The sequence below is a fragment of the Dasypus novemcinctus genome, chromosome 14 (genome assembly GCF_030445035.2).
Source record: "Dasypus novemcinctus isolate mDasNov1 chromosome 14, mDasNov1.1.hap2, whole genome shotgun sequence".
Taxonomy (NCBI): Eukaryota; Metazoa; Chordata; class Mammalia; order Cingulata; family Dasypodidae; genus Dasypus; species Dasypus novemcinctus.
This window is the reverse complement of record NC_080686.1, coordinates 16096396-16124196: the sequence shown is the minus strand read 5'-3', so window position 1 is coordinate 16124196 and position 27801 is coordinate 16096396. Positions and strand designations below refer to the sequence as shown.

General features: G+C 42.1%; 1 protein-coding gene and 1 pseudogene across 2 annotated transcripts; one reads left to right on the top strand and one right to left on the bottom strand.

Moving 5' to 3' along the window:
- Window positions 1-330: 330 nt before the first annotated feature.
- Window positions 331-27801, top strand: OPRK1 (opioid receptor kappa 1). 2 transcript variants are annotated; one of them, XM_004479846.3, is made up of 4 exons: window positions 331-589; window positions 933-1209; window positions 17546-17898; window positions 23868-27801. In XM_004479846.3, exons 2-4 carry the CDS (start codon window positions 953-955, stop codon window positions 24398-24400), a joined length of 1143 nt encoding a protein of 380 aa, XP_004479903.1. In that variant the 5' UTR covers window positions 331-589; window positions 933-952; the 3' UTR covers window positions 24401-27801. The 2 variants fall into 2 exon arrangements, with proteins under 2 accessions (XP_004479903.1, XP_023440790.1); XM_023585022.2 differs by having other exon boundaries at window positions 355-589; window positions 863-1209.
- On the bottom strand, window positions 11435-16544 carry LOC139436447 (actin-related protein 2/3 complex subunit 3 pseudogene; annotated as a pseudogene).

Here is a 27801-nt window from a genome sequence, read left to right as displayed (position 1 = left end):
AGAATGCACAGGCACAGGATATTTAGGTATCTTAAATCACGAATATTTTCTGAGCCTGACTCCAGCGGGGTCATTTTGCTTGCTTTAGCTGTACGAGGCGTTCAAACAGTGAGAGCAGAGGAGTCCTGAGACCTACGCCAACACTGCCTTCTAGACTCTCTAGGGATTATCCAGATGCCTAACCCTGCTAGGTAGACACTCCCTCGCGGGCTCGGGCGGCTGGGAAGGCTGCAAGAGCTGCGGCGCGGCGCGGGGCTGCGGGGGGCTGCGGGGGGCGGGGCGGCCCGGGGGCGTGCCTGCCCAGCTCCCCGCCCGCGGCCCCGCGCCCCCGCGCAGACTCCCGCGCGCGCCCTTCCCGCAGAGCCGCCGCCAGTCCCGCGAGCCGCGCGCGGAGTGCCGAGACTGCGCTAGGGGCCCCGGTGTCCTCCGGCCAGAGCGTAGACCCGGACTGGCGCCCAGAGCCGGTGGGCACCGCAGCTGCGCGGGACCCCGAGGCCCGAGCAGACCCCGGGAGAAGATCCCGAGCGCGCCGCTGGGGACCCGACGGGGCGCCCCCTGGAGCAGCCCGCGCGCTTCCAGGCAGCCAGAGGTGAGCTCTGGGCTTTCGAGGCACAGCCCTGGGCAGCGAAGGCTCTGTGCTCGAGGGGACCCCGTCCTCCAGGATCCCTTGTCCACGGGGGCTCGGGCGGGCAGGATGGGGTAGCTTGCCCCAGGGGACCGCGCTTAAGGATGGGTGGGGGCATCGCAGACACCCGGGCAGAGGACCCACGCTCTCCTGCGCGGACCCGCACCCCGCGGCCCTTGGCTGGCCGGTCCTCCCTGTCCCGCCCCCAGGGCTGACGGCCGGGGTCGCCCTTCGCAGGCTCCCAGCTGGCCGCGTCGCGGAGAAAGTTTGCCTCTCCGGGTCCAGCCCGACCTCCCGCTCTCCCCAGGCCCTCAGGAGCCGCCGATCATGGAGTCGCCGGTGCAGATCTTCCGCGGGGACCCGGGTCCCTCCTGCGCCCCGAGCGCTTGCCTGCTCCGCAACAGCAGCAGCTGGTTCCCGGGCTGGGCCGAGCCGGACGGCAACGGCAGCGCCGGCGCCGAGGACGCGCCGCCGGAGCCCGCGCACATCTCCCCGGCCATCCCGGTCATCATCACGGCCGTCTACTCCGTGGTCTTTGTCGTGGGCTTGGTGGGCAACTCGCTGGTCATGTTCGTGATCATCCGGTGAGCTCCGCGTCCGCGCGCCGCAGAGGGGCCGGCCGGGCCGGGAGGGCGGCGGGGCAGCCCGCTGGGGGGCAGGGACTCCGCGGGGTGCAGGGCTCCCGGCGATTCCCAGAGGGTGGCCTCTTAGAAAGAGTGAAGCGTTGCCTTGCGGAGATTTTGGGAGGGGGGCTGTGAGGTTCGTACCGACGAAACCAAGCAGCCAGAGGCGTCTGGGGAAGTGCGGAGCAGCGGCTCTCGGGGCCCCTGGCCAGGCAGAAAACTCATAATGGACAGGGAAAGGTACCAGGTGTGGGACAACAAGGTACATTTTAAGGTTTCCTGGAAAATCAGCGAGCCCATTTGCATGACTTTTTGCCTGGTTGTCTGTGCCAGTTTGATGTACTCTTTTTGTACTTAGCAAATATAATATTTCATAAGAGAAATTTCAGTCCCATCGAATTCACTGAAAACAATTCCTGTGACTCATCAAATAGGTGTTAAGGCTTGCGAACTCTACTATTTCAGGTTGTCGGTCCTTTTATAAATAAACCGTTCAGTGTTTTTCCTCTAAAATATTGGCTATGGAGGTTTTCAAAAATTATTTGGACATTTTTTCCCCTCTATGAGAAATTGAAAGTTGTATTGTTCTTTTGTGGAATTTTATTGTTGCCAACCTCCAATAATAAATATGTCTAGAGGTAGTCACATACATACTAATGTTTTGGTTACTGAGGTGATTCAAATTTTGGACAGTTTCAAAAAAAGGAAAGGAAAAAAATCTCAACTTTGGTCTGCCTGCCTCTTGAGATTCGTGTATTTCACTTTCTGGGAGACATAATGCTTTAGAAATGCACCCTTTGAGAATGAAGAAGCTGCTCTATTCCTTTGAGAAGTCCCTGTGAAATAAGGAAAAAATGCAAGTAACCCTGTTTTAAGGACACTGCAAGGATGAAGAACTTTCTTTTCTTAGCCTGACTCTAGTTTTAAAACAGGCCATTTATTTATTGTGAACTTTAAAAGCCTTAGCTGCAGGGGCATGAATCTTCTCTTGAGAGAGCATCATAATAAAAATACCCATTTATCTTTTTTTTTTTGAATTGGAAATATCAGGCCATATTCCCCCATTTATGCTCTCAAATTTAAAGTAATAATTTAATCCTTCAAGCACACATTTTAAAGCTCATTTTCACTCACAATTAGTGTGGTGCCTTGGTACCCTTGGTTTTCATTATTGTATATCACATGTAACAGGAATTTGGTCAGTAATGAGTAAAGGCTACAGAAGGAGGAATATTTAAAAAGCAAATCATTTCTCTTAGTATTAATATCAGGGCTAATCTCCATTAGAGAGATTATAGAAAACCAGAAGAAAATAAAGGATATCCATAATTATAGTTATTATGATATCTTTGGTACAGAGGTCTTGGTAAAACAAAAGCAGTGTTGCACAAAAAGTAGATGTTAAGAAAAAACTTAACTCTGCTTCCATTCATACCATCTTTTCCAGGAAAAAGATTTATTATCTTTAGGTGCTTGAGTAAAACAGCTACATCTTTTTGTTGTTTAGGTGTGTACCTGAACTCTTAAGTTTGAGAATAGTTCTTAGTTGCTCTCCAGCTTTTTATATGGCCCTGCAGACTAGGATTAAGGGAATTAAGAATTTTTAAATATGTGAAATGATAACTAATTGGGAAACAGTAGACATGTCAGGGGGGAAATTTTTATGGAATAATTAGGACTTTTTATGGTAAATAAAAATACAAATATATGCATATGTACATATATACACATACACAAATACATGTATATTTTCTAAAGATTTCCAGGACTAAATATTGTTAGATGAGAATACAAAACATACAAAATAAGTTAGATAAAACAATGGTCATAAAACATCCTCCATCCTTACACCCCACTCATGTACTTAGAGATTAAGCTTGATAATAATTGAAAGAAGTTATGCTATCATCCTGGAATGCCAACCTCCTGAAAAGATAGTTCCTTTAAATCCACAGCTAAGACGGGTAAGTTGTACTTAGAATTTGTTCAGATGGATAGATGGTCAGTGAATTGATAAATAAAACCTCAGAAGAGACCTGGGTTTATTTAGCTCAGTAGAAGAAAGGACTGAAGTCACGAGGGCTATGGTGTGGCCATTGGAACTGAGAGGAGAGGGAGAGGCACAGAATGGGAATGCAGCTTCTGTACTGACATTGAGAGATGGGCAACTTTACCTGAGAAGTTAGGGAATAAGAAGGACTCTTTTCTTAAAATGTTACACATAGAAAAGTGTCCTAGCTTTGTTCAGTCTTAAGAAAACCATTCTAAGGATAAAATTAGATGCTAGAATGCCTGCAGAGACCTGGGGCAAAAGTTAGAGCTGTGGGAAAAGCTGGTACTGCTTTGGGGTCTGCCTTGCCAATAGATCTTCCTGCCTTGCATACTTGGAACACTGCCCAGTAACTCCTGGAGAGAGTGAAAGGTTAAAGGTTAATGTGCACCAACTTCCATGATTCCCTAGTATTGGGGCACATTGACATTTCACTGTGAACACTTAAAGACTTCAAATGCTCCTGCTTCCCCCTATTGCCAGGTTTTGGTGTTTGTGGCACCTGGGTGGGAAACTCTTCCCTTAGCCCTTGATTCAAGTCCTTGAGTTCTGTAACCACCTTTTGTATGTCCATGCGTGTGACCCACTCAGAACCCTAATCCCACAGTTTCAGACTCCCTCGTGTGTCACCTCCACTCCACACCAATGACTCACACTCACCTGCCATCTTAAAGATCCATTTCTTGTTCTTCCATAACTTCCTATCCTATAGCTCTCTCACTCCATTACCAAAATGATTCAAATTTAATGAATATCTAATAGGTGCCAGGCATTTAGAGCTAACTACTTCATGTGAAAATTATTTTATTTAATCTCCACAATGATAGGTGTATTATCATCTAGCCCATTTTAACAGTTGAAGAACTTAAGGTTAAGAGAGACTCAATAAACTGACTAAGGTCACATTTTGCTAACTTGTGGGACCAGAATGATCCCAGCAGCCTGACCCCAGATCCTGTGCTTTTTTATCCACTATGATATTCCACTTGTAACTGCACTAATTCTTTGGAGACTTTCTTCCTTGGATGTTCTCCATTTTCCCTGAGACTATCTGGTCTTTTCTTAACCAGTCTGGATTCCACGAGCTGCCACTTCAGCCTCTCTCACAGCAATACTCTCAACTCCCTTATCTTCTTGTTCTTTTGACATTCTTTTCTACAAAAACCTTAACCCTGGATCAAGCCAGTAATTGACCTTCCTTGCTCCAATAACCAGCCTGATGAATGCTGCTGGATAAAATCAGTTTTTCCTACTGTCAAGGCATAGTCATCATCTTCAAAATCATGATTTGCCTAGAAGTTTTTCTTTGTCCCTACCCGTCTTAGTTTCCCAGCTGCTGAGACAAATACCTTACAATATGTTGGCTTAAACAAGGGAAAGTTGTTGGCTCACATTTTGAGGTTAGAGGAGTCCAAAATCAAGGTATCAGCCAGGTGATATTTTCTCTCCAAAGATTGTGGCTTTCTGGGGCTGGCTGCCAGTGATCTTGGTCCTTGGCTTTTCTGCCACATGGCAATGTACACGTGATGTTTTCTCTATTTTCTTCTGGGAGCTCTTGACTTCTGGCTTCTCCCCATGGTGCACACACTCTCTCTCTTCCTGAATTTCATTTTGCTTATAAAGGACTCCAGTAATCCAGATTAAAACCCAACCTGCTTCAGTTGGGCCACACCTTAAAAGAAGTAACACCTTCAAGAGATCCTACTGACAATGGATCACACCCACCAGAATGCGGACTGAGACCGAGAGCATGCCCAAACTGGGGTAGACCGTTCTATCCACCACACTCCCTTGTTTCCTAGAAAGAGCCAAAACCTTCTCCCATTTCCAGTTAAAATACTAATTTAACCCTTTTCTGATTCCCAAACCCTATGCCTGATCATATTCCCCTCAAGTTCAGAAAACAGTTCTACCCAGTGATACACTGAAATGCTAGGGTCTAGCTGCTGGGTTGTCCCCTCTTCTGGCATGGAAGCATCTATCCCTTCTTCTGTTCCATCTCAGTGGAAGAGAGTCTTCTTTCTGTCTACACAGATTCCTTCTCCAGTGTTTTGAATCTCATTGCCACTTGCTTTCCTGAGGCCTGTCTTTTGTCAGTTTTTATTTTTCTCTTTCTTTAATTTATTTGCAATCTCTTACCCTCTGTTTGACTTTGTCCCTTTAGCATAGGAACATATACCCATGTATTTATTATCATACAAATAATCACCAATTCAGTATCCTCAGAACCTCCACCTTTATTTCCCTTAGCTAACTTTCTTTCAGTCTCCTTTCCTTCACAGGGAAGCTTTCTGAAGGAATGACCAATCCTCTTCATTCCTTACCATCCACTCATTCCTCATTCCAGGGTATTCGGTTACCAGTGTCCTGGCACTGATGCTTCAGGTGCTCGTTTCAGACCTCTGTTACTTGTGAAGAGAATTAGAAGGATTTGGCATGCCTGGCCAACCTCCAGTCTCTCCATCTCTCTGACAATGCCCTCTCTAATTCCTCTCCTATCACTATGTTTCGCTTCTTTCTCCTTTATGGATTCCTCATCCTCTGGTGTTTCTTAAATGACCAGATCAGATTCTCCAGAGGTTTCCCAGCTCACTTCTGTCTGCATGTCAGGATTCAATCAGAGAAACTGATCAGTAGGAAGTTTATACATATATATATATGTATATAATATTATAAAGTATTATATATATATATAATTGCAAGGAATTGGCTTACACAATTGTGCTGACAGGCTAGGCAAGTCTCACATCTGCAGGGCAGGATATCAGGAAGGGCAGATTAGGACCCTTGGGTATAGGCTGAAGCTACTGTCTTGCTGTCCACAGGCAAAATTTCTTCTTCAGGGAAGAAGCTCTGCTTCTAAGACTTTTCAACTTATTGAAACAGGCCTACCCAGATTATCTAGTTTAATCTACTTTGCCCAGAATCCACTGACTATGGACTTTAACCTTCACAGCAGCCCCTAGATTAGTGTTTGATTGAATAACTGGGACTGTAACCTAGTCAAGTTGTGACACACAAACCAGCCATCACACTGTCTCTTTCAATCATTTCAATACACTGAAACCCTAGAGTCCAGCTACTTGTGACTGTGGCTGTCCATTAAATACCAATGAATCCTAAATCTGTATCTCTAGGAAGGTAGGACTGTGGTAAGATGGTAGAGGAGAAAGCTACAGGAATCAGCCACTCCACTAGGACAACCATTAAGCAAACAGTAATTGTCTGAATCAATGATTTTGAAAGTCTGGAGTCTAGTAGAACACTATACGGCATCCACGGAAGAGCAGCAGGAAGAGGCTGGTAAATCATGGCAAGGGTAAAGACCAGTAAGTTGCTCTTCTGTACAGTGGTTACTGCTACCCAGCCCCTACTTTGTGCCAGGCAGCGATGGGGTCCAGCCCCTGGTGTAGTTTGCTGGTGACAGAGAGAGATGTAAAATCCACTTCCCCAAGATCTGGGGCAGGCATGAGCTCATTGCTGATCATAGCTTTTGATTAGCAACTTTGGATGGCTGGGGGCCTGGCTCTAAGGGTGGCTATTGTCCCAACCTGGGCAAAGGTGGGAGAAGAAGCTTAAAAGACGGTATGCATCTTCAGAGCTCTGGAGGAGGTTGAAGGGCTGCTCTGAGAAGAGCACCAGCCAATGCAAAGCCAATATGCAAAGATGGTGAAAGATGATTTTTGCTTATGTTTGCTTGGTTTTGTTAGCTCCTGACACTCAAGAACATCTCTGTCAAATCACCAGCTGGTTAAACTGCTGATTTGACAGACTTTTCAGGGAATAGCTCCCAGAGTTAACATTTTAAAATATTAAAATGCATAGTATGCAACAAAAGATTACAAGATGAGCAAAGAAACAGTAAATGATGGCCCGTCCAAAGGAAAAGGATAAAAATCCAGAAATCATCAGTGAAGAAGACCAGACTATAGACATACTGGATATTAAAACAATGATCTTCAGAATGCTCAAGGAGATGAAAGAAAATACAGAGAAAAAATTAAAAGAGATTAGGAACACAATGCATGAGCAATATGAAAATCTTAGTAAAGTGATAGAAGTTTTAAAAGGGAACCAAACAGAACTACTGGAGTTGCAGACCACAATAGCTAAAATGAAATATTCCCAGGAGGATTTCAAAAGCAAATTGGAGCTGGCAAAAGAAAGAATTAGCAAAGTCGAAGACAAGAAAATTGAAATGAGTCAAGCTGAAGAGCAGAAAGAAAAAAGAGTGATAAAAAACACAAATAACTTTGACTTGTGGGACACCATCAAGCATACCAATATACCTATAATGGGAGTCCCAGAAGGAGAAGAGAGAGAGAAATGGGCAGAAGGGATGCTCAAGGAAAGAATGACAGAAAACTAAATCTATATCTCTAGTCCCGTTACCTGTCCTGTCTACAGACTCCAATAGCCTTGTTCCTACTGTATGGTCCTAGGTGATTGTTTTATAGCCACTTCAGCTTTCTAGAGAATCTGTCCACTACCTTTCTGTTCTCCTTAAGAGAACATTCTCCTCAAGAGTTGATTTCTACAATAATTATATGTATATTTCTTTTGTTTAATTTAAAGAAGCTCTTTACTCATGGGAAGGTATATTTCTTTGTATTAAGTGTATGGATAAAAGAGGAAGAATTTATTAGGAAATACTAAGAATCAAAAAATTATTTGGTCCTTTGTCTTTGAACCTTTAAGTTTTGTCTTTTTCTTATTATTTTTCATTAGTTCTTTGTTTCATTAGTTCTTTGTTTCCAAATTGAGGAAGCCTCAATTTGGAATGACCCCGTCTCAGGCTTCCCGCTCCCCTCCCGACTGCCTGCTGTCACCATTGTAGTTGTATGCGCTCCCAACAAAGCTTACCTTTTTGACCACCAAAGCCCAAAGGTATAATGTGGCACCTACATCATGAACCATTTGCGGCACCCTATCTAAGATTGGTGTTTTCTTTGGCTTTGATTAAAATGATATGTTCTCATTTATCCTGACTCCTCTCTTGGAATCAACACAAAACATTTCCTTTGAGGCAAACCTAGCAAAAATAACTTCAGAAATTATTTTCAAAAGAGCCTGACTTTCATTTCTCAAAATAATTCCTACATCTTTGACAAGCTCTTGAAAGAGAGAATTGGTTTCATTGCAACTCCTTATCTGGATTAGCTAAATGGAATTATTTTCTTCCCCATGGGGTGTATCTTCACAGATGAATTCCAAAGCCTCATGGAACTGGTTCATGGACCAGACACTAAACAGCTTTGAAACAAAAGCCAAGAAACTAACACCACCCCCTGCCCCACCCCTGCACACACAAAGTTTGGTGATCAAATGTAAGGCTCCTGCATTTTAACACACTCCAGGCAAAATTGTAACCTCCAAAACCACTTCTTGATTGTGTTGCCTTTACAATTTTTTTTTGGTGCCTGTCTCAGAGTTTGTTGCAGGGCAAATTTATTCCTCACTGAGAGGAAACAGCCTCTCTCCATTAATCATTCAGCCTTATTTCTCCAGCAGCTCTTGGTGTGAAGTGTGCATTTGGCATCTCCTTCATTCCTGATTTCACTTTTGGATGCACTCAATTGTGGTTGCCCCAGGAGATTATGTGCTCAGCTAAAAATCTACAAATGTATGGCTACCCTTTTTCTTGTAGGCGCCTGTGGTTTCAATGATGAAAGGAATACACTTCAAACTTTATTAACAAAAGACATTTCATAATAACATTTATTTATTCCTCAACAGTTAAATCAGTCAGTAGTTTGTTTTTCTTTGGTTTCTCTTCTCTTCTCTTCTCTTCTCTTCTCTTCTCTTCTCTTCTCTTCTCTTCTCTTCTCTTCTTTTTTCTTTTCTTTGAAGATGGGGATGGTTTATATCTTTGATAATGAAGACATATATGAAGAGTAGATTTTAAGAGTGGAGATAATATTGTGAAATACTTTTATATTTAAACACCCTCCTCACTGACCAAGCAAGTCTGAATTTAAATGGAAGAAGAGAAAATATTTTTGAAAAATAGGATGGATTGGGATTTTCCATAGGAATTGGTGTGAGGCTGGACAGGGAAGATGACCCATCTGATGAGAACTTAGAGATCTGCTACAACAATGCAAACTCTTTTCTGAGCCCCTGTTTTGTATGAACTCATTAAACTTCACAACCATCCCGTGAGGTAAGGATTGTTATAGTTTTCAGATAAGGAAATAAAACTGCAGGGGTTTAAGTTACTGTCCGCATATACAAAATTGTTAAATGCGCAATCCAGTACTTGAGCCCACGTCTCTTGAACTCTCCAACCTCACTCTGTTCTCTCTGCCTGCCTGTTGCTTCTCCCAGCTGGCAGGGGTCGCTTCATCGGATAGAGGATAGAGCAGGAGGGGCCATTGGTGGACCTCTTTGCTTGCCCACACCGTGGCTCACCCTTAGCCACATCACGAATATGTATAGAAACTGACAAATGATTTCAAATGTCCCTGAACTTCTAGGAATCTAGGTAATTGTACTCTAGGAAACAAAACTGTTGGTCATTTTCAGTTTTCCATTTTCTGCTAGATGCTAGCATGTGTTGCTCACCCGGCACATATGGGTCCATGCCACCAACATACTGCTCCCAAGTTGGGAGGCGCTCTTACCTGCTGAGTGGGGGGCAGATGCATTACTTCGACTTCCCCTTTCCCTGCCATCCCACGCCAGGCACTGACAGCACGAATAGACCATATGTTACTGCCTGGCCAGCACGTTGCTTTCCATGTACTAACTGCAGCCTTCACAACCTTTGCCTGCCAAGAACTGTAGGGAGAAGCTCCAGCAGTCTCTCTGTTCTTTAAAGCTTTTGCTCTTTGCATGTATGAGAGGTTCCTGAGAGGGCATGATGCCTGTGGGAACGGGCTCTTTCAGAAAAATACAGATAAGGGAATATAAAAGTCAGTTTGTTTGGGAAATGATGCTTAGGTTTTCTTTCTCTTTTAAAGTTAATCAGTGACTGCCCTTTACTAAAGATCTATCATTTCAATAGTAAATAATACCAAAGGACATATAACAAATTAATTCCTTGCCATGAGCTGAAGGGATCCATACAGTTTCATGAAGCAAACTTACTATATTTTCAAAGACATTCTTCTGAGACTTCACATCAATACATTCCTCAGCATTTCTGACAAACTTGAACATAATATCAAGCATGCTATGTGTCTGGAAAATACACCCAGGAAAATGAATAAATCATGCTTGGTGACAATACAGAGAAAACCACGCCAACACCCTGCCTGCCTTACTATGTTCATCTTCTGCCACCTGCTAAAAAAGGTTTATGTTTTCCTTGGCACCACAGATCCTTGCTCATAGAGAATTTGGTGTTTTGGAGAGTCCTTGGGTACCACTAGTGCTGTAAGAGAAGCAGCAGCTTCTTGCCTGGATTGTTATATTTTTGTTGTTGTTAGCAATTTCTTTATTATCTCTTATGATTATTAAGCACCAGTTTTATGCTGCAAAAAATTTCAAATCACCCTTCCAGAATCTGCTCCCCCTTCTTCCCCACCCAAATTCTTAATAAACAGATTTTCAAGTGAAGACGTGCTCTCTTCTCTTTCTCATATAAAACTTTATGAAATAAAGGCAAAAAACCAAACTGTGTGCATCTTGCTGTGAAACAGCGCCCGTGACTGTGAAGGCATGGCTGCTCGGCTCCCTCTTCTAGTCTGTTGGGCTTCCAAAAGCAAAATACCAGGATAGGTTGGCTTTTACTTTGGGAATTTCTTAGCTTACAAGCTTACAATTCCAAGGCTGAGAAAAATGTCCGAATCAAGACGTCAGGCTTTCTCCCCAGTGACCAGCTGCTGGCAACCCTGGACTCCTCTGTTGCATGGCAAGGCACATGGTGGCCTCTCCTGGTCTCTTCCGGTCTCTCCCTTCTCTTCTGAGTTTCATTGCACCAGCTTTTAACTTCCATGGTTTTCTCTCTCTTTCCCTGAATTTCATTCTCTTATAAAGGACTCCAGTAAGAGGATTAAGACTCACCCTGGGCCACACCTTACCTGAAGTAACCACATCAAAAGGCCCTACTTAAAGTGGGTTATAACCACAGGAAAGGAATAGCTTTAAGAACATACTTTTCTGGAGTCCATTCATACCATCACATTCCCTTTACTATTCAGGTCCTGAAAGACTCCTGTTCATGAACGTCTCTTCACAAAGCAATTCTACCACTTGCTAGGTTTATCATTCTGAGGGTCAAAAATCTTTCTCCCAAAGTCCCAGAGGGCCTTAAATGCTTTGAGTAGGTTCTCATCTCTTCAGCCTTCTGTTGGTTGGCAGATTTAGCATAGATTGCATCAAGTGGAAAACTGGGCTCTCTGGGAATGGGAAAACTAGTGATGCCCAGTGTGTACATTTCTTTCTCTCCTTAGTCTTTGGAATTACACTTTTGGAGTTTCTTTAGACCCTCAGATTTGTAGACTGTTTTCTCTATCAAGGTTCTGTTAGCTTCATTCTTAATTTCATAGTTTTGAAGAAGACAATGGCCTTGAAATAATACATAACCTCATTTACAGCGTCTGTATATCTTGCCTCTCTAGGGGTAGGTCCTTTGAACTTACTTCTGATAGGTAACCATGCCATGTTTCCAGTTAGCCTGGTGTCGGGGTCTATGAGAGAAGAGTGGTACGTGGCACCTTGGTGACGCCCGGGTTTGGTGGGTCATGGTACTTTGATCACATTCATGTGTTCCATACATCCCCAGACCACACAGATGTGCCTCGGTGCATTCAATTGGCCTTTAAGCATTTGCTAGGTAAGAGGAGTCCATTTGGAAAACGGCCCCTATTGGAGCCATTTTAATCCTATTGTATTAATTCCTATTGGAGCCATAGCGCAACAACTACTCAGAAGACCTGGATTATCCTCCCCACTGTCTCAGGAGTTTGTGTTTAAGGCAAGTCACTTAACTTCATTTCTTCAACTGCAGAATGGGTACTGACAGTCCTGCCTGCCCACGGAGGCACGCAAACACTACAACATACATGGTGCCATTTGTGCACAGAGGGTGCTATGCTAACGTCGTAGAACATTCACCTCTGCAACACTTTTGAAACTCTCTGATTTCTGATTCATCATATCAAATATTTTCTACCCCCATGATGCATACCGGGCCACACTGATCAGAAGCTCTTTCAATCTTTTGTTGAAGGAAGTGGCAGAATTCACACTATCACACCATCATTTCTCAGATAAAATATCCAGCTCCTACTCCTGAGTTCCTTGACTCCTTTATGTAAGGACTTTGAGAAACATCGCTAAGGCTGCTTCCTCTTTGCAAAAAGGAGGGTGACGATAATCCCTCTGGGGTTGTAATATGGGTGGTTAGGGCTGTGGGAAATAGTGAATATAATACAGTGGCAGCAACAATGGACAGTGATGCCTGGCATTTGCTGAGTAATGACCAAGCACCAAGTCCTGCTCTGGGTAATTCTATCTTTGTTTCATTTAATCATCATGACAACTTTGTCAGATAATACGAAATTCTGAAAACAGCTACTGTAACATAGGTCCTCAACAAATGCTTAAAATTATTTTTTCCTCCTAGTGTTCAAGGCCTTCTGTGACGGTTTGAAGTGTGGTGGTTTGAAACTGTGACCCCACTTTCCCCACCCAAACCCGCCTCCCCTGAGTCCCCACTGGATCCCTAAATCATTAGATCCAGTTTTCTTACAACCCCTGAAGAAGGCATTAGCCATCAAGCCTCTCAGTTTACCCAAATCCTGCTTGAAGCTTGGGGACCTGTTCAGGCTCTCTCTTCCTCCAAGTGTTTCCTGGTCTCTTCAGTACACATTGGTCTTTTTTTCCTCTGTATTCGTACAGTTTACAATATAATTCTGATTCTATTAGAATTATTTGTCCTAGAATTATTAGAATCATTAGTTTAAATGATCCTAGGGAGCAGGGACTGTGTGTTAAATCTATTTTTAAGTCCTCTTCAGGGTCTTGCTGTAGATTGCTGATTATAAAGCAAGCACTTAGAAACTTGTTGAAATAACAGAGGGAAGAAAGTGGAGGTAGCATGCACACATTGGACAGAGAAGAGAGGGTGTGTCTACATCAACACAGAGGACCACTGCAGGTAACGGTTCAAATAACTGAAATAAATAAAACCCAAAATATGTTTGTGTTTTCTGACAGATGATGATTCAACATCAGGCCCATAGATTAATCACATAAATTAAAAGCACATGGGCCATGCACCTGGCTAACAAAGGATGTAAATAAACCAAGGACATCTCTTAGCTCCTCTGTCTTGTGTGACGAGGCGAATGGGAGGAGGGAAGAGCCGAGGGACCACTGGCATGGCAGGTTGATGGCATCCCTCCAGGCTTGCGTTTCTTGAGTGGCGAATGCCTCGCTTCACCGAAACCTGCCTGGTGACCTTTGTTCCTGTCGTCTCAGCACACAGCATGCCTGTCGTAGTCTCCAGGTTTGTAACGTTGTCAGATGGGCTGCGCCTTGCTCAGCGCTGGCCTCCTCTTCCCGGGCAGCACACAGCATGCCTGTCGTAGTCTCCAGGTTTGTAACGTTGTCAGATGGGTAAGGAGAGCCCGCAGACTTTGCTCTTTCGGGGGCCATATGCTCTTGGCGTGTGTGTGCTGAAAAGGGCAGCAACTCCCTACCAGCCCCACCTCCAGCTTCTCCACACAGGCCCAAAATTCTCACCCAGATGGCTGCCATTTCACATGAAATACTTGTGAATTTTTGTAACGTGCTGTGGATAAAATGGAAAATAATTTGATACCCTGTCATAACAAGAAAGCTTTCCCGCTTTGATCACCAGTAGATGCCCAGTAAGTGAAAGGACTCACTAATGCTCTGTTTGGGTTAAATTCAAGCCCAAAAGCTCAACCAGGCTTGGGTCTTGTTTTATCATTGTGTGGTCACCAGAATCCAGTCCAGTGTAAGAGACAGTCAATAAGTATTTATGAACTCATCGTTTAAACATTACTTTTGATGATACTTTTTTAGTTCAGTGCTGAAGCTTTATATGTGTGCATCTTCCAGATCTCTGGAAGACGGGAGATTGCTCTGCCAGCCTCTCCCAGATCTGCCCTTGAGACTTCATACTAGTTTCTGCTTCTGCTTCATTTGAAAAACCCCTTATATTCCTGACCTTCTCTTTTTTTTTTTGCCTATATTTGGGAAATGGCATAAAGCTTCTGAGCAAACTTGAAGGGCAGTTGTTGTGACACCCAAATAAGATACATGGAACTCGAGATACATGGAACTGGACATTATAAACTGGAAAGTACTGGAGTAGATGTAACAGCACAGGAATTGGAATCCACCTGACCTGGGTTTGAATTCCTACTGTGCCTTTTAGAACTACATCCTTGGAGAAATTTACATAGGGTCTGTGATTCCTGGTTGTCTCAGCTATAAAACAGGGACAAATAATACTCAACCCCATAGAGTTGCTTTGAGGATTAAATGAGATAAAAACAAGTGGAATGTACTTCAGAGTGCCTGGCACAGGGAGTTTTCTGGAATAAACTTTCATTACAATGTTTGCCATTCATAGACACCATCGCAAAATAGGGTATTGGTGCAATGACCTTGAACAGTTGGAGGCACGAAGTGGGAGAGTGCTCTTAGGTCCCTGGCAGGCATCGTCTGAATGTCTGAGATGGGGACAGTACTAGTACCCACTTGAGAGAGCTGGTGGGGGCTTGTTTCTGCAGGAGCAGGGACTTTTCCCACTATTCATCAGTGCAATTGGTAGACAGTTTTGTTGTGGCCTCTCCCCTGTCTTATTCTGAGATCTGATGATAGGATTTAAATTCTTTGTAAGTTCAATCTTTACACAATTTCACACATCTATTTTGTTGTCTATATTTTTAAAGAAGCAAAGAGCAAGTGTCAGTCCACATTTTGCAGTTAATAAACTTGGAAATTCATATTATGGTTCATATTAATTTATACACCATGTCCCCCATATTTTTCCAGAGTTCATTGTTATTCTCATTTTTCATATTGGTGCTAATGAACCTTAACCAGAAATTTCCGGTGTTAACTTCTTGATGTTCACCACATGAGCAGGTGGAAAATGAAATCAACTAGAATAGGGAATCTGGGCTAGGCACATTCCATAAATTACCTTAGTAACTCTATGAGACAAACTTTATATTTTCACATGAGAGTTGGAGAAACTAAAGTTCGCGGTGGTTAGTGACCTCTCTGAAAGCTACTTATTAGTTGGAGGGAAAAGTAAGTACTGGAATCAAGTGTGTCTAACTTTATAAGGCAAAGAATGTTAGTCCAACTTCAAAATGAAGAGTGGGATATCGGGATCATAAAATACAAGAGTAGAAGTCAAAGATCTTGCCTTCTAGGATCTTCGTTAGTATTGGGATAGATTGGGAGAAAGTTGAAAGAGAGGAAGAGGTCAGTTTGTAAGACATAATTTTCAAACATAAAAACCATCTTTTTAAAAAGACAACATTTGAACAGGGAACATCTCCAGTCTTTCTGATGAGACACATGGGCTTTTTCTCAGTAAGTATCCTGTTTCGTTATGTGTGCCTTCCTAAAGACTTTGGTCAGGGCACTTGACCATACATATTTAATCAGTTTCTAAACTTACGGTTCACTCAGTAATATTTGAGTAAAAAGTGTAAAGACAAAGCATCTTTTAAAATAAGCTTTTCCACTCTCCAGATTAAAGCATCGCTTAGTTGATAGAGCATTAAATGGAAGTAACCGATATCGATTCTAGCTAATACCAGCTGTTGCCATGTCTGCCCATCCGGCTGTGAGCAAAGCCTTCCCCAGCTAGGGGTGAGGGGTGTTGAGGTTACAGTGTGAGATTGTGTCTGCTACTCCAAGTCAGGCTCGCTGCTGCCTTCCTCCTTTACAGTGAGGTAGGGTTTTGCTTTGTTTTGTTTTGTTTTGTTTATTCTCAGAAAAGCACACTGCTGATTCCGGATTGTCTGACGTGCTGTGAGACCACACTGTCACCAAGGACAGCTGTGCTGTCACTGAATTTTCGAAGAGGTTTCTCTTGTGTAACGTGTGTACTGTGAGCCACGGTGACCACTGAATACCACTGGTGTTGACTTCACAGCCGAAGCAGAAGTAGTTTTCCGACCGAAAGCATCTTACAAATGGCCTTAATAAAAGTTAGCGCCATACTGGACTCCTGGCAGGTGCTTGGGGCGCTGGCTGAACTAATTGTGATCGTGTCCACAAAATCTGAGGCATAGAAAATAATTAGCATGGGGGGTTTCCAACATACCTTAATTGCTTGGCTTCTGAAAACCTGCTGGTCGAGTTTGCAAGATTCAATGGTTGGGAGATTTCTGAGGAAGCATTCTCTAAGCAAAACTGCCTTTTAAATTCTGTTGTAGTTGGAAATGGGAGTTGTTCTAAACTTCATGTTATGGTGGAAAGAATAATTTGGTCTTGAAGGAACTCTTCTGACCTCAGCTGAAGCGTGAAACAAATAGCTTGCTTTAAAAATCTCTCAAGATTGGAGTCAGAGAAACAATGTCAGAATTAATTGTTTCTTACCTACCTACCCACTGTACCAGAATATGTTCAGTCCTATGAGATGGGTAAGAGAAGAACTCAGCCTGCTTTATTTGTATAATTCATTTAAAATTACAAGGATGGTAGGGGCACTCTGGTAAACAGAGTAAATAACAAACCTAATGTGTTTTAGCAATTGCCGTTGGAAGTATTTAAAAGTTGAAAACCAGTTTGCATTTCCAACAGGCATTGTTATTGTGGTTATTGATTTCTCCAAAATAGTTCTGAGGAGCATTTGAGTATGTTTTATCTTTGTTTTACAGAAGTGAGAGAAAAAAAATTAAAACATTTAAAAAATGCTTAAAACCAGGTAACTCTGGGTAGGAAGGAAATGAATTAGCACTCACCAAATAAAGACCTGTATTATATGCAAGCCTGTTAAAAATACCTATATTTATTTTCAGCTATTTTTCTATCTCCAGATAGATATCTATTCTTTATCTTTTTATTTCTTTATTTACCTATCTTTTGAACAAAGCACTAGAATATAAGATGAATAAAGTAATGGATTTTAGGCCACTTTCTCCACTACCCTCAATGCCTAGAATAGTCTGTTTCTACTCGATAAGTGTATAAAGAGTTAATGAATGACAAAGCAAAATCAAAAGCCCAATGACTGTCACCAACCCTTTTACCTCCTGGATTGGACCATGATGATAGAGGGAAACGGCACTGTCTCTTGTCTTTTAGATACACGAAGATGAAGACAGCAACCAACATTTACATATTCAACCTAGCGCTGGCAGATGCATTAGTTACGACAACCATGCCCTTCCAGAGCACGGTCTATCTGATGAATTCCTGGCCGTTTGGAGATGTGCTGTGCAAAATCGTCATTTCCATTGACTACTATAACATGTTCACCAGCATCTTCACCCTGACCATGATGAGCGTGGATCGCTACATTGCCGTGTGCCACCCCGTCAAGGCGCTGGACTTCCGCACGCCCTTGAAGGCAAAGATCATCAATATCTGTATTTGGCTCCTGTCATCGTCTGTTGGCATATCCGCCATCGTCCTTGGAGGCACCAAGGTCAGGGAAGGTAAGAGCCTTCATTTTCATCCCATTTTAAAAACCTAACTTTTAATTAATATGCTCTCTAACTTCAGAACGAGTAGGACACATGTAGGGGAAAAGCCAGAAACAATGGAAAGATGAGGCTTACAGCCATGAAACATAGGAAATAGAAAAATTTGGTGTTCCTTTCCCATCTCTAAACACAGAAATCCATCCTATCACCTAACTCTGAAGTACTGATCAGAATTAGGATGAAGTGATATGGATTTTTAAAATGTACCTTCATGCTCCCCTTTAGGAGTTTCTACCTAAAAATATTCCTAGATAATTAGAGACACATGCTGGCTCTTTCCTTCTTTCTCATTAGGGCTTAATCTCCACATGACTATGCTATCAGCTTCATTTGGCTGTAAGTCATTCAAAATCCAGTTCACAGATGGATGGTGGTTACAGTTGAGCAAAACTGTTAGATTTTGGACATACTAGTTCTTGCCCCAAGCAAACAGGTAGTCAATGTTCTCCCTCTAATTCCAAAACATTGATTCTTACCCTTGCTGCATGTTGGAATTGCTTGGATACCTTAAAAAATCCTGCTCCCTGGCCCCAGCCCTATATCTGATTTAAATACCCTGGGATACAGTCTGGATATCAAGATATTTTAAGCTCTCCTTACAGGACTCTGACTGAGGGCCACTGGTCTAGGAGTTTTGCTTGATCAGTGAAATGTAAACCTGGGAAAATGCCTCAGTTCTTAATGGGAATTCCTTCGGAGGAGGGAGAACAATCATACTGGGTTTTATAAATGCCATTAGCAATCTAGCCATTGTCGAAATGCTCCATTGTGTTAGAGAAGTTTGTGATATCCTGCTTGAGGCACAACTGAGTACCTGCAACAAGAACTTTCAGTGTCACAGTGAAAGGACTGGGACTAAAATCCTAGCTTACCTGGCATGGTACAAAGTTTTTAGTGAACCATAATATTTTTTCTCTGAAGCTGTAAAATGAATTTTAAGCGTAGCTACAGCAGGTGTTAAGCTATAATAGTTGGTAATTTTTAAGAAAATGCCCAAATTTCTCTATCAGATAAGGATTTTTAAAAATGATTAATTACACACAGGATTTTATTTCTTCCTGCTTACAACAAATGGAAATACAATTTGCAAGGAACTGTTCTGAGGCCGAGGTGTTCGTGCATAATAACGTGGATCCGAGAAGAGAGGCTGTTTATCATTGGGGGCAGGGAGGGGGAGTGGGCTAAATGATAAAAGAAAAAGGATGATTTTTCCCAGAATAAATAACCCGTTTTTACATTCCTCGTTATGCTTGTAGACTTAGCTGCTACATTCCTCTAATCATTGTCAAAGAATGGCATTCTAGGAGAAATGGATTTTAATTAGGCTTTTGAAAGAGGAAATGAAGACAGATGAAGTTTTCCAGGAAGGAGTTGCTGCAGATGAGTGTGTGCAGATGCAATGAAAGAAAAGATCCACAAGTGTTGGCAGAAGATTAATTTGTGCAGCAAAAAGAGAAGGAAAAGGGGAAATTTTTCAGTAGTCCTGGAGGATGTCTCCTGTCTTTCTTAGTGTTTTTATTTTCTAAACAAAATAGATTTTGTTTACACAGTGAAAGACTGTATTGGGACCATCTAGCACATCCATTTTGAAGTGTTGCCTCACACGGCATGCACAGATTCTTGGATAATCTCTTTGTGATAAATTGAGCTGAATGGTGTTGGTAGTTCATAGTCTCCTGCCTGTGGCAAAGGCTCACTAAAAGGCATAAGGCATTGTAATAGTGTTGTCTGGGGAAGCAGAAAGAGAAAATTGTAAATATTATGGCATTTTTAATAGGAATTGGCTCATGCGACTGTGGGGATGGGCAAGTCCAAATTCTGTAGGGCCACAAGCTGGGAACTCCAATGAAGGCTTTCCATGGATTCCCCAGGAGAAGCTGGCTGAAGTAGAGATGGACATTCTCTCTTCTGACTGCTGAAATTATCACTTCTCCTTTCAAAGTCTTCAGCTGATGGAATGAGACTTTTCTCCTTGTTGAAGGTAGTGTCTGTAGTTGATTGTGATCAGCCATGGATGCAGTCAACTTACTGATGATTTAAGTCCAGGAAATACACTCAACAATAGCAAGCAGGCTAGAGTTTGTTTGACCAAATGACTGGACCCCATCACCTGGCCAAGGGGACATATGAACTTAAACTTTAGAACAACACATCCACCTAGACAAACACTTTCTCAACTAATGTTTCTGCATTTCACTTGTTTTTATTTAGCTAAAAGTTCATATTCTGGAATTAAACTGACTGGGGTTGATGCCTCATTTCACCATTTATGGGCAGTGTCATTTTGGAGAAATTATTCAGACCTTTGTACCTCGATTTTCTAACCTGAAAAATAGGAATAATAATAGTGCCTACCTCCTAAGGTGTTTTGTGGATCTAATGAGTCAACATATTTAAAGCCCGCAAAGCAATGCCTGGTATCTAGCAAGCACTCATTAATTATTACCTAGTATCATCCTCTGACATAATGATTTTAGCCTGTCCTGCTTTACTGCTTACATTTTATCAACATCTATGGGCCATCCATGCAATACTGAGAGCTGTTGTATGCACCCAAGTTTTTGTTCTTTAAGCTTAATATGTTGATTATAATAATTTTATACATATTATGTATATTATTTATTTGAAGAAATTCATGCTCTGCTTCTTACTGTTATTATGTTAGCTTAGAATTACTATAGTATTACTATAGTAATTACTATAGTAGTGTATTAGCCAGGGTTCTCTAGAGGCATAGAAATGACACACACACACACACACACACACACGGAGGGAGGGAAGGGGTGGGAGAGAGAGAGAGATTTATTGTACAAATTGGTTCACATGATCATGGCAGGACATAAGCTGGAAACTTGATTTGATGAAGGTGATACTGAATTCCCCAGTAGATGTCATGAGTTGGGAATTCCAATGAAGGTGACGATGGATTCCCCAGGAGTAACTAATTTTTTGAAGTAGAGATAGAAATTCCTTCTGACTGCTGAAATCTCCAGTTTTCCCTTTAAGGCCTTCAACTGATTGGATGAGGAGACCTCTCATTGCTGAAGTCAATCTCTTTTGTTGATTGTAGGTGTAGTCAGCAGAAATGATTTAGTCCATATACGAAATACCCTCACAGTAACAATCAGGCCAGTGCTGGCTTGATCAAATAGCTGGACACCCTGACCTAGCCAAATTTTGACACATGAAATTAACAATCACAAATAGCCATGAGCAGGAATAGAGTTATTCTTCACAGAAAGAATATACTCAAGGAAAGTTTTGGTTTAGATATTAGAACTAATCAATTAATTAATGAGTGGTTTAACCCTTTAATTACGACAGCTCTGAGACAGTGGAACATGTTCCCAAGAAAGCTATGATCCTCAATATAAAGGCAAAGAGAGAATGTATTTTGAACTGAGGCAACCGTATGGCTCACTGAACATGAAGATGCACCTTTTCCTAAAATAGAACATTTAGTAAAAATGGTGCTCTTTGACCTGGGTTTCTTGGATTATTGCCCCAGCACACTCATTCTGCTCTAATGGTGTGAAGTCAGCGTCATCATTTCTCAAGGATATTTCCAACTCCTTAGTTGAATGTTTTCCAAAGTCTTGGATAGTAACTCTTACTGATTGTTTCATCCATTCATCAAATATTTATTGTGCCTCTACTATATGGAAGATGATTTGTTAAAAAAGAAATCATTCCTTAGAGTGGAAAGATTTGTCCAAATTAAGCATCAGCCATTGCAATGCCTTTGCTTAGCTTCATGAGTGACTCTTCCCTAATAGCTACTCTGGCCAGTCCATATTTTTATAAAGGTTGGTATCCATGTGGCATTCATCTGTTCACATATTTAACCATCTATTATGGGTCCCTACCCTAAAAGAGTTTATATTCTGGTTGGGAAGAAAAGCATTAGGCAAATAATTTAATTACAGGTTGAATAACTTCTATCTGGGAAATCAACAGAGTGAGTTTAATAGAGTATAACATGCAGCAAAGAGGACTGCTTTATTTCAGAATCTCTTTTTCAAGAGGCTTCTATCTAAATGTCTCTGACATTTAGTTTGAGACCAACCACAAGAAAGTGACAACTTTGGAACACCCAAAAGTTAAGCAGAAAAAAAAAATATGTTCCTTATCTTTAAGGAAGCTACATACCACCAGATTCAATAGACAAATCAAAACCCGAATAGGATATTTATACTAAACTTAGATTTTTGTAATGCACCACCTATCAATAGTTGTTTAATTAGTACTTTTTTTTTCTATGATAATAGTGGTAATTTTAAAATGTGGATTTTAGTTGTAATAATTCTCATAAACACTAGAGCTTCTTGGACTTCTTTTGGTTTCTAGTAAAAATCTGCCTTGTAATAATACTTTAAACAGACCTTTTAGCATCAAAATTTCAGTTTACTTTGGGAGCTTTTGTTTATGACTCAGATGTTTGAGCTAGTATTAAGTTAGTAAAAGGAATGCCCAAAGAGAGTCATTTCAGTTAATTGCCCAATATAATTATTTCCTTTGTATTTTAAGGTATGACTTACTGGAATTCTAATAAGGTGTATTTTGTTTTACTAAGGGATATTTGATTAGGATCACATTAAAATGTTTCAGAGAATATAACATACATAGGTGTTTAACTATTTTTTAAAAATATTATTCTTGTGCTATTTTTGAACCAGGCTTTTCAATGTCAGGAGAAAATATTTTTTCATTACAAAAGTTGCATCCTAAGTAATGTATGTGACTGGACTACCTGTGAGGAAGAATCAGGTCAAAGAGAGCTTTGCCTGCCCTGTGGTAGCTGGCTGCTCAGAGGCAAGAGGGATAAGTGTGGGCTGGGTGATACTCGGGGAAAGAGGAACCCTGGGAGGTGAACAGACTCTAGTGACAGTATTTTAAAATAAATTCATCCTGCATTTCTGCTTACTCTAATATCAAGGTCACTCCAAACAGACTACTATCCAGCAGAGAAGCAGAACGAATAAAGCAATTTTCTTAGTAATCAGATAAAAAATATTTGGATTTGGCTGAGGTTGGTAAAAAAATATATATTTTTAAATATGCCTGATTTATTCAAATTTCCCTTGATGATGATGGTGGTGGCTTATTTCCCTTCCTTTTCTTTTTTACTCTCTTCTTTCTTCCTTCCTCCCTCCCTCCCTCCCTTCCTTCCTTCCTCCTCCCCTCCCTCCCTCCCTTCTTTCCTTCCAATTTCTTCTCTCTCCTCTCTTTTTCTTTCTCTTTTTCTTCCATCCTCCTCTTCCTCCTTCTCCACTTCCTTCTTCTTCCTCTTCCCCTTCCTGCTCTTCTCCTTGTTATTCTCCTCCTTCTCCTCCATCTTTTTCTGCTGCAAAGTTTTACTTATGCTTCAGTAAGGCCCTTAATTACAGTAAGTGTCATTGGTTCCATACCTGGCACATGTGGACAAATTTCCTATCATTTCTCTTGGCATATGTAATAATTTTCCTGTCATTTTTTTCAGACAAAGTTGGCTTTTGTTCAATTGAACGGTTAGATTGGGAATATTTAGTTATGAATTGCAAATAGACACTAGCTTTTACTCCCAGGGCCTTAGGTCTGGAAAGACTGTTAATAAATGGAAATACAAATAAGAGCCCATGGTATGAATGGACAATTTAGTTCTTTTGGCAGTCATCAACGTCAAACCAGTTGGGCCACTAAATAATACGTATTGGCAGCTGACTCATTGACTCCGAGCCTCATTGTTCCACCCGTGTAGATAGGTTGGTTGATATAATATGGGCCTCGTTTCCAATCTGATGATCTGATTTGATGATGTGTCACCGGAATTGGGCCCTTTGACACTCAAAGTGTCAGAAACTGATGTTTAAACTACTCTGTAGCAGAGCGAATAACAATCACGGGTCGTGTGCCTGTGTTCTTGGTTCTGGTCGCCCCTGCAGACGTGGACATCGTCGAGTGCTCCCTGCAGTTCCCCGACGACAACTACTCCTGGTGGGACCTCTTCCTCAAGCTCTGCGTCTTCGTCTTCGCCTTCGTCGTCCCGGTCGTCATCATCATCATCTGCTACACGCTCATGATCCTGCGCCTCAAGAGCGTCCGGCTGCTGTCGGGGTCCCGGGAGAAGGACCGCAACCTGCGCCGCATCACCAGGCTGGTGCTGGTGGTGGTGGCCGTCTTCGTGGTCTGCTGGACGCCCATCCACATCTTCATCCTGGTGGAGGCGCTGGGCAGCACCTCGCACGGCACCGCGGCGCTCTCCAGCTACTACTTCTGCATCGCCCTGGGCTACACCAACAGCAGCCTCAACCCCATCCTCTACGCCTTTCTGGACGAGAACTTCAAGCGCTGCTTCCGGGACTTCTGCTTCCCCGTCAAGATGAGGGTGGAGCGGCAGAGCACCAGCCGCGTGAGAAACACGGTGCAGGATCCCGCTTACGGGAGGGATGTCGACGGGGTGAACAAACCGGTATGACTAGTCGTGGAGATGTCTTCCTGCAGTTCTCCGGGAAGAGAGGAGTTCAACGATCTCGGCTTGACCCAGATCACAACGGCAGTCTGAGACCGGGAGAGAGAATTTGGGATGCACTTTTAGAACTCTCGTGGTCTGAAGCCCCGGGTGCAGGCTGCTGAGTAGCCCAGGCCAGTGGCAGCCTAAAGGGCCCGAGGGCTTGAGTACAAACCATCTGAGCAAGCAAACAGCTCCTCTCGGGACATGGAGGCAAGGCGGACTCCCACTTCCTTCGGTGAAGGAAAGAACAAGGCTCTTCCTTCAGGTTTCCTAGATTTAATCCAGCAACCAATGCTGTGGCCTTCATATGCAATGCAGTTTCAAAAGCTCTGCTTAGCAAAAAGAGGGAAATATTAAAAAACAACACCTTTGATCTTGGGGCTTAGTGGACCTCCAACCAGAGACTGAAAGTTGATAGAAACCACCTCCAAAAGAACGGCCACCACATCCAGAGCTCTTGCCCAGCTTCCTTTACGCTCTATGGACACACGGTTCATGGGGACACGTGGTGAAACTTCCAGTGTGTACATGACTTAGACCCACATCAGAGGTGTTTGATGTTCCAGCAGAGAATTTATCTTGATATTCATGAAACTAAACACGCAGAAGGTGGTTTCTGAGTTTACTTTCTTGATAACTATGTGTGAATTTTTCTTAGCATATTATTCTGATAACTAATCTCATAATAAGGCATGTCCTAAGGTCAGAAACATAAAGTGGTTGAAATACCACAATAGGTATATATATTTAGTTTCTTCTGTAAATAAAGTATATGTGCAAAGAAGAAAGGGTCTTGCCTTCCAGCCAAGGGAATATCTCAAGGGCATGCTCATGATATCCCAGCATTACAGTTACTTTGAGCTGATGCTGAGACATTTTGTTACAAGATGAGCTGCTCTCTGGAAGTCAGTCACAGCCGAGTCTGTCTTGGACAGCGTGCACCATTTCGTCCTTCACCAGCGCTTACTACTCAAGTGTTAGCATGCTGACCACTCTCCCGGGTTGTAGTAGTGAGAAGAATCTAGTTTATTTGCTGTATCTCCTCATGAATATTATAACTATTGCCAGGTTCTTTCCATTTGTGGAGGGGAGGGCATTTAGCTTATGGAAATCTCGGGATATTATTTTGTGACTTTGAGCAGAAAGTAAAGTTGTCCCTAAATGTGGACTGAATGAGGACATTATGTGACTTGCAGCCAGAACATACCTTGAACTGTGTTCTGCGAAGAGCCAGCCTCCTGGCGATAATGCCATCAGCAACACATTTAGCGTAATTTTGCTAAAACTTCCAGATGACTTATAAATTTCCATTTCCCCCGAAACTTACAGTTTCAGAGGTAATGGCTTTTTCTGTAATTTTCCTAGGCCAAAGAAGAGGATATGTTAGAAATAACATCCATCTCTTCTTTAAGTCTGTATGTCATCAGTGCAGCATCCTCTGGAATTTCATAGTAAAATCAAATGTACATACCTCTATAGTTCTAGTTGTCACTATGTCTGTAAGTACTGTGCACTGTCTGCCTTTCTTTCTCATGCATATACTCTCTCCTTTTGAAAAGAAAACCTTGCACGGAAAGTTTTACACATGGCTTCACAACTTTACTTTCCTCATGTTTGTTTATCAACATTGTTGATTTTCATGGCACCTGACACAGATGACTTAAGGAAGCATGGCAAGATTTTTTTCTTAATTGAGAATGAGAAGCTCTTTTGAGCATTTCTTACATTTCATTGAAATTTGTAGCTATCCTTATATTCTTAGAACTAAGTGTGGATGGCTTAAATATTTGTTGATGTTAACTCCACAGTTTAAAATCTTGCTGGTCATACAGGAGGGATCACTATGGAGAGAAGAGAATAGTTCTAGGAGCAAAACCTGTTGAAGTGATACATATAAAAAGTTCTTCAGAGGAGAGTAAAACCCAGGAGATTTGCTTGGTGAATTCTTTGGCTGTGCAAAAACACAACAGAGATGTAATCATGGGGAGAAATTGTAGTAATATTTTTTCCTTTAAATGAGCTCCCCACATGGCCTCTTGGTATTAGTTGCCATTAGTGGAGTCTGGACTTTGCCTGATTATCCTGCATCTCTTCATATCTAAATTTGAAGCCAGAAGAGCGAGAGCAATAGCTCTCAGTGCCGAGGAGGGGTGTTCCAAGTTTCTGCATTATTATTAGCACCAGTTTCCCCAAACTGAAAGAGGATAGAAGATGAGTAGGGCATGTTAGAACCCTTCATTGAAGGATTGTTCCAATCAATGCCATAAAATGAGTAAGCTTAAATATACAACTTATTCAAATGAGTTTCTTTCTCACAAGTGTGTGTAAGTGTGTGTAAACGTGTGAGTGCATGTGAGTTATATGTGTCAGCATGTGAGACTGTGTGTGAGGGACTGCATGTAGGAGTGTGTGTGGGTGTGTGAGTGCCTGCAAGTGAATTGTGTGAGGGTATGTGGGTGTGGATTTTACTGCCGGGAACCAGTGGTCATTGTTTGCTAATAGTTCACTGTTCCAGACAATGTATTTGTCCAAGCTCTGCTCTTTCTCAGGTCTCTCCCATCTCTTGGTGTTCTCTTTCTCCCACTTCAACAAGGAGGACACTGCTGCCTCTTTGAGACCAGAACTGTCTGTGGCTAACCTTGGGACTGACTCTCAGACATTACCTCCCCTCTTCCAGCTTCTGGAAGACGGAATCCAGTGAGGGTTCAGAGTGCAGAGAAATGAAGGAGCAATGCAAGCGGCAGCGGCAGTGAGAAAGAAAGCTCACAACGCTAACTGGGAGTGAAAACCATGGATGTGAATCTAAGAGCATCCCCAAGGCAAAGAGGTTAAGTCGAAATTCTGAGTAAGTAATTACAGAGAAAGCATAGTCTGGGACAATACAGTGGAAGAAATCAAGGAACAGTCACATAGATCTTAAGAATATGGTTGCATTCTCTACGTTTAACTGAGAAATAGAATCTCTTAAACTTGTATAACTATAACCAGACTCTTTGTAGGTGTCTCCTCTAGTAATGGGACATCATCGTATATTAATGGGAATAAAAGGAATACATTGGAATGACTTTAAATTAGAGTTAGAGGAGAAAACTGTCACAAGGTTGTTTGCCTGCTCAGTGAGCTTTATTTTCTAAGCAGGAGTTGTTTGGATGACTCAGCAGAAATAGGAAAATCCCATTCAAAAAGGACAGAAACCTGTTTGCCCTAAGGCAATTTTCTTTTCTGAAATGAAAGTATTTTCCTGTTTGAATTCTTTACTGTAATGTGTGTAATTTTACCTTGTATTTTTAAGAGATGATAATTATGCATTGTATATATGATTGTGTGCCTTGCAATAAAACCAAAATTGTACTTGTTAAAACTTA

What these genes read in the sequence shown, in the direction of transcription:
- OPRK1 (XM_004479846.3), top strand. Translation starts at nt 953, where the DNA reads ATGGAGTCGCCGGTGCAGATCTTCCGCGGGGACCCGGGTCCCTCCTGC. An exon ending in GTCATGTTCGTGATCATCCG is followed by an intron (nt 1,210 to 17,545) that starts GTGAGCTCCGCG and finishes CTTGTCTTTTAG; the next exon opens with ATACACGAAGATGAAGACAG. An exon ending in AGGCACCAAGGTCAGGGAAG is followed by an intron (nt 17,899 to 23,867) that starts GTAAGAGCCTTC and finishes TCGCCCCTGCAG; the next exon opens with ACGTGGACATCGTCGAGTGC.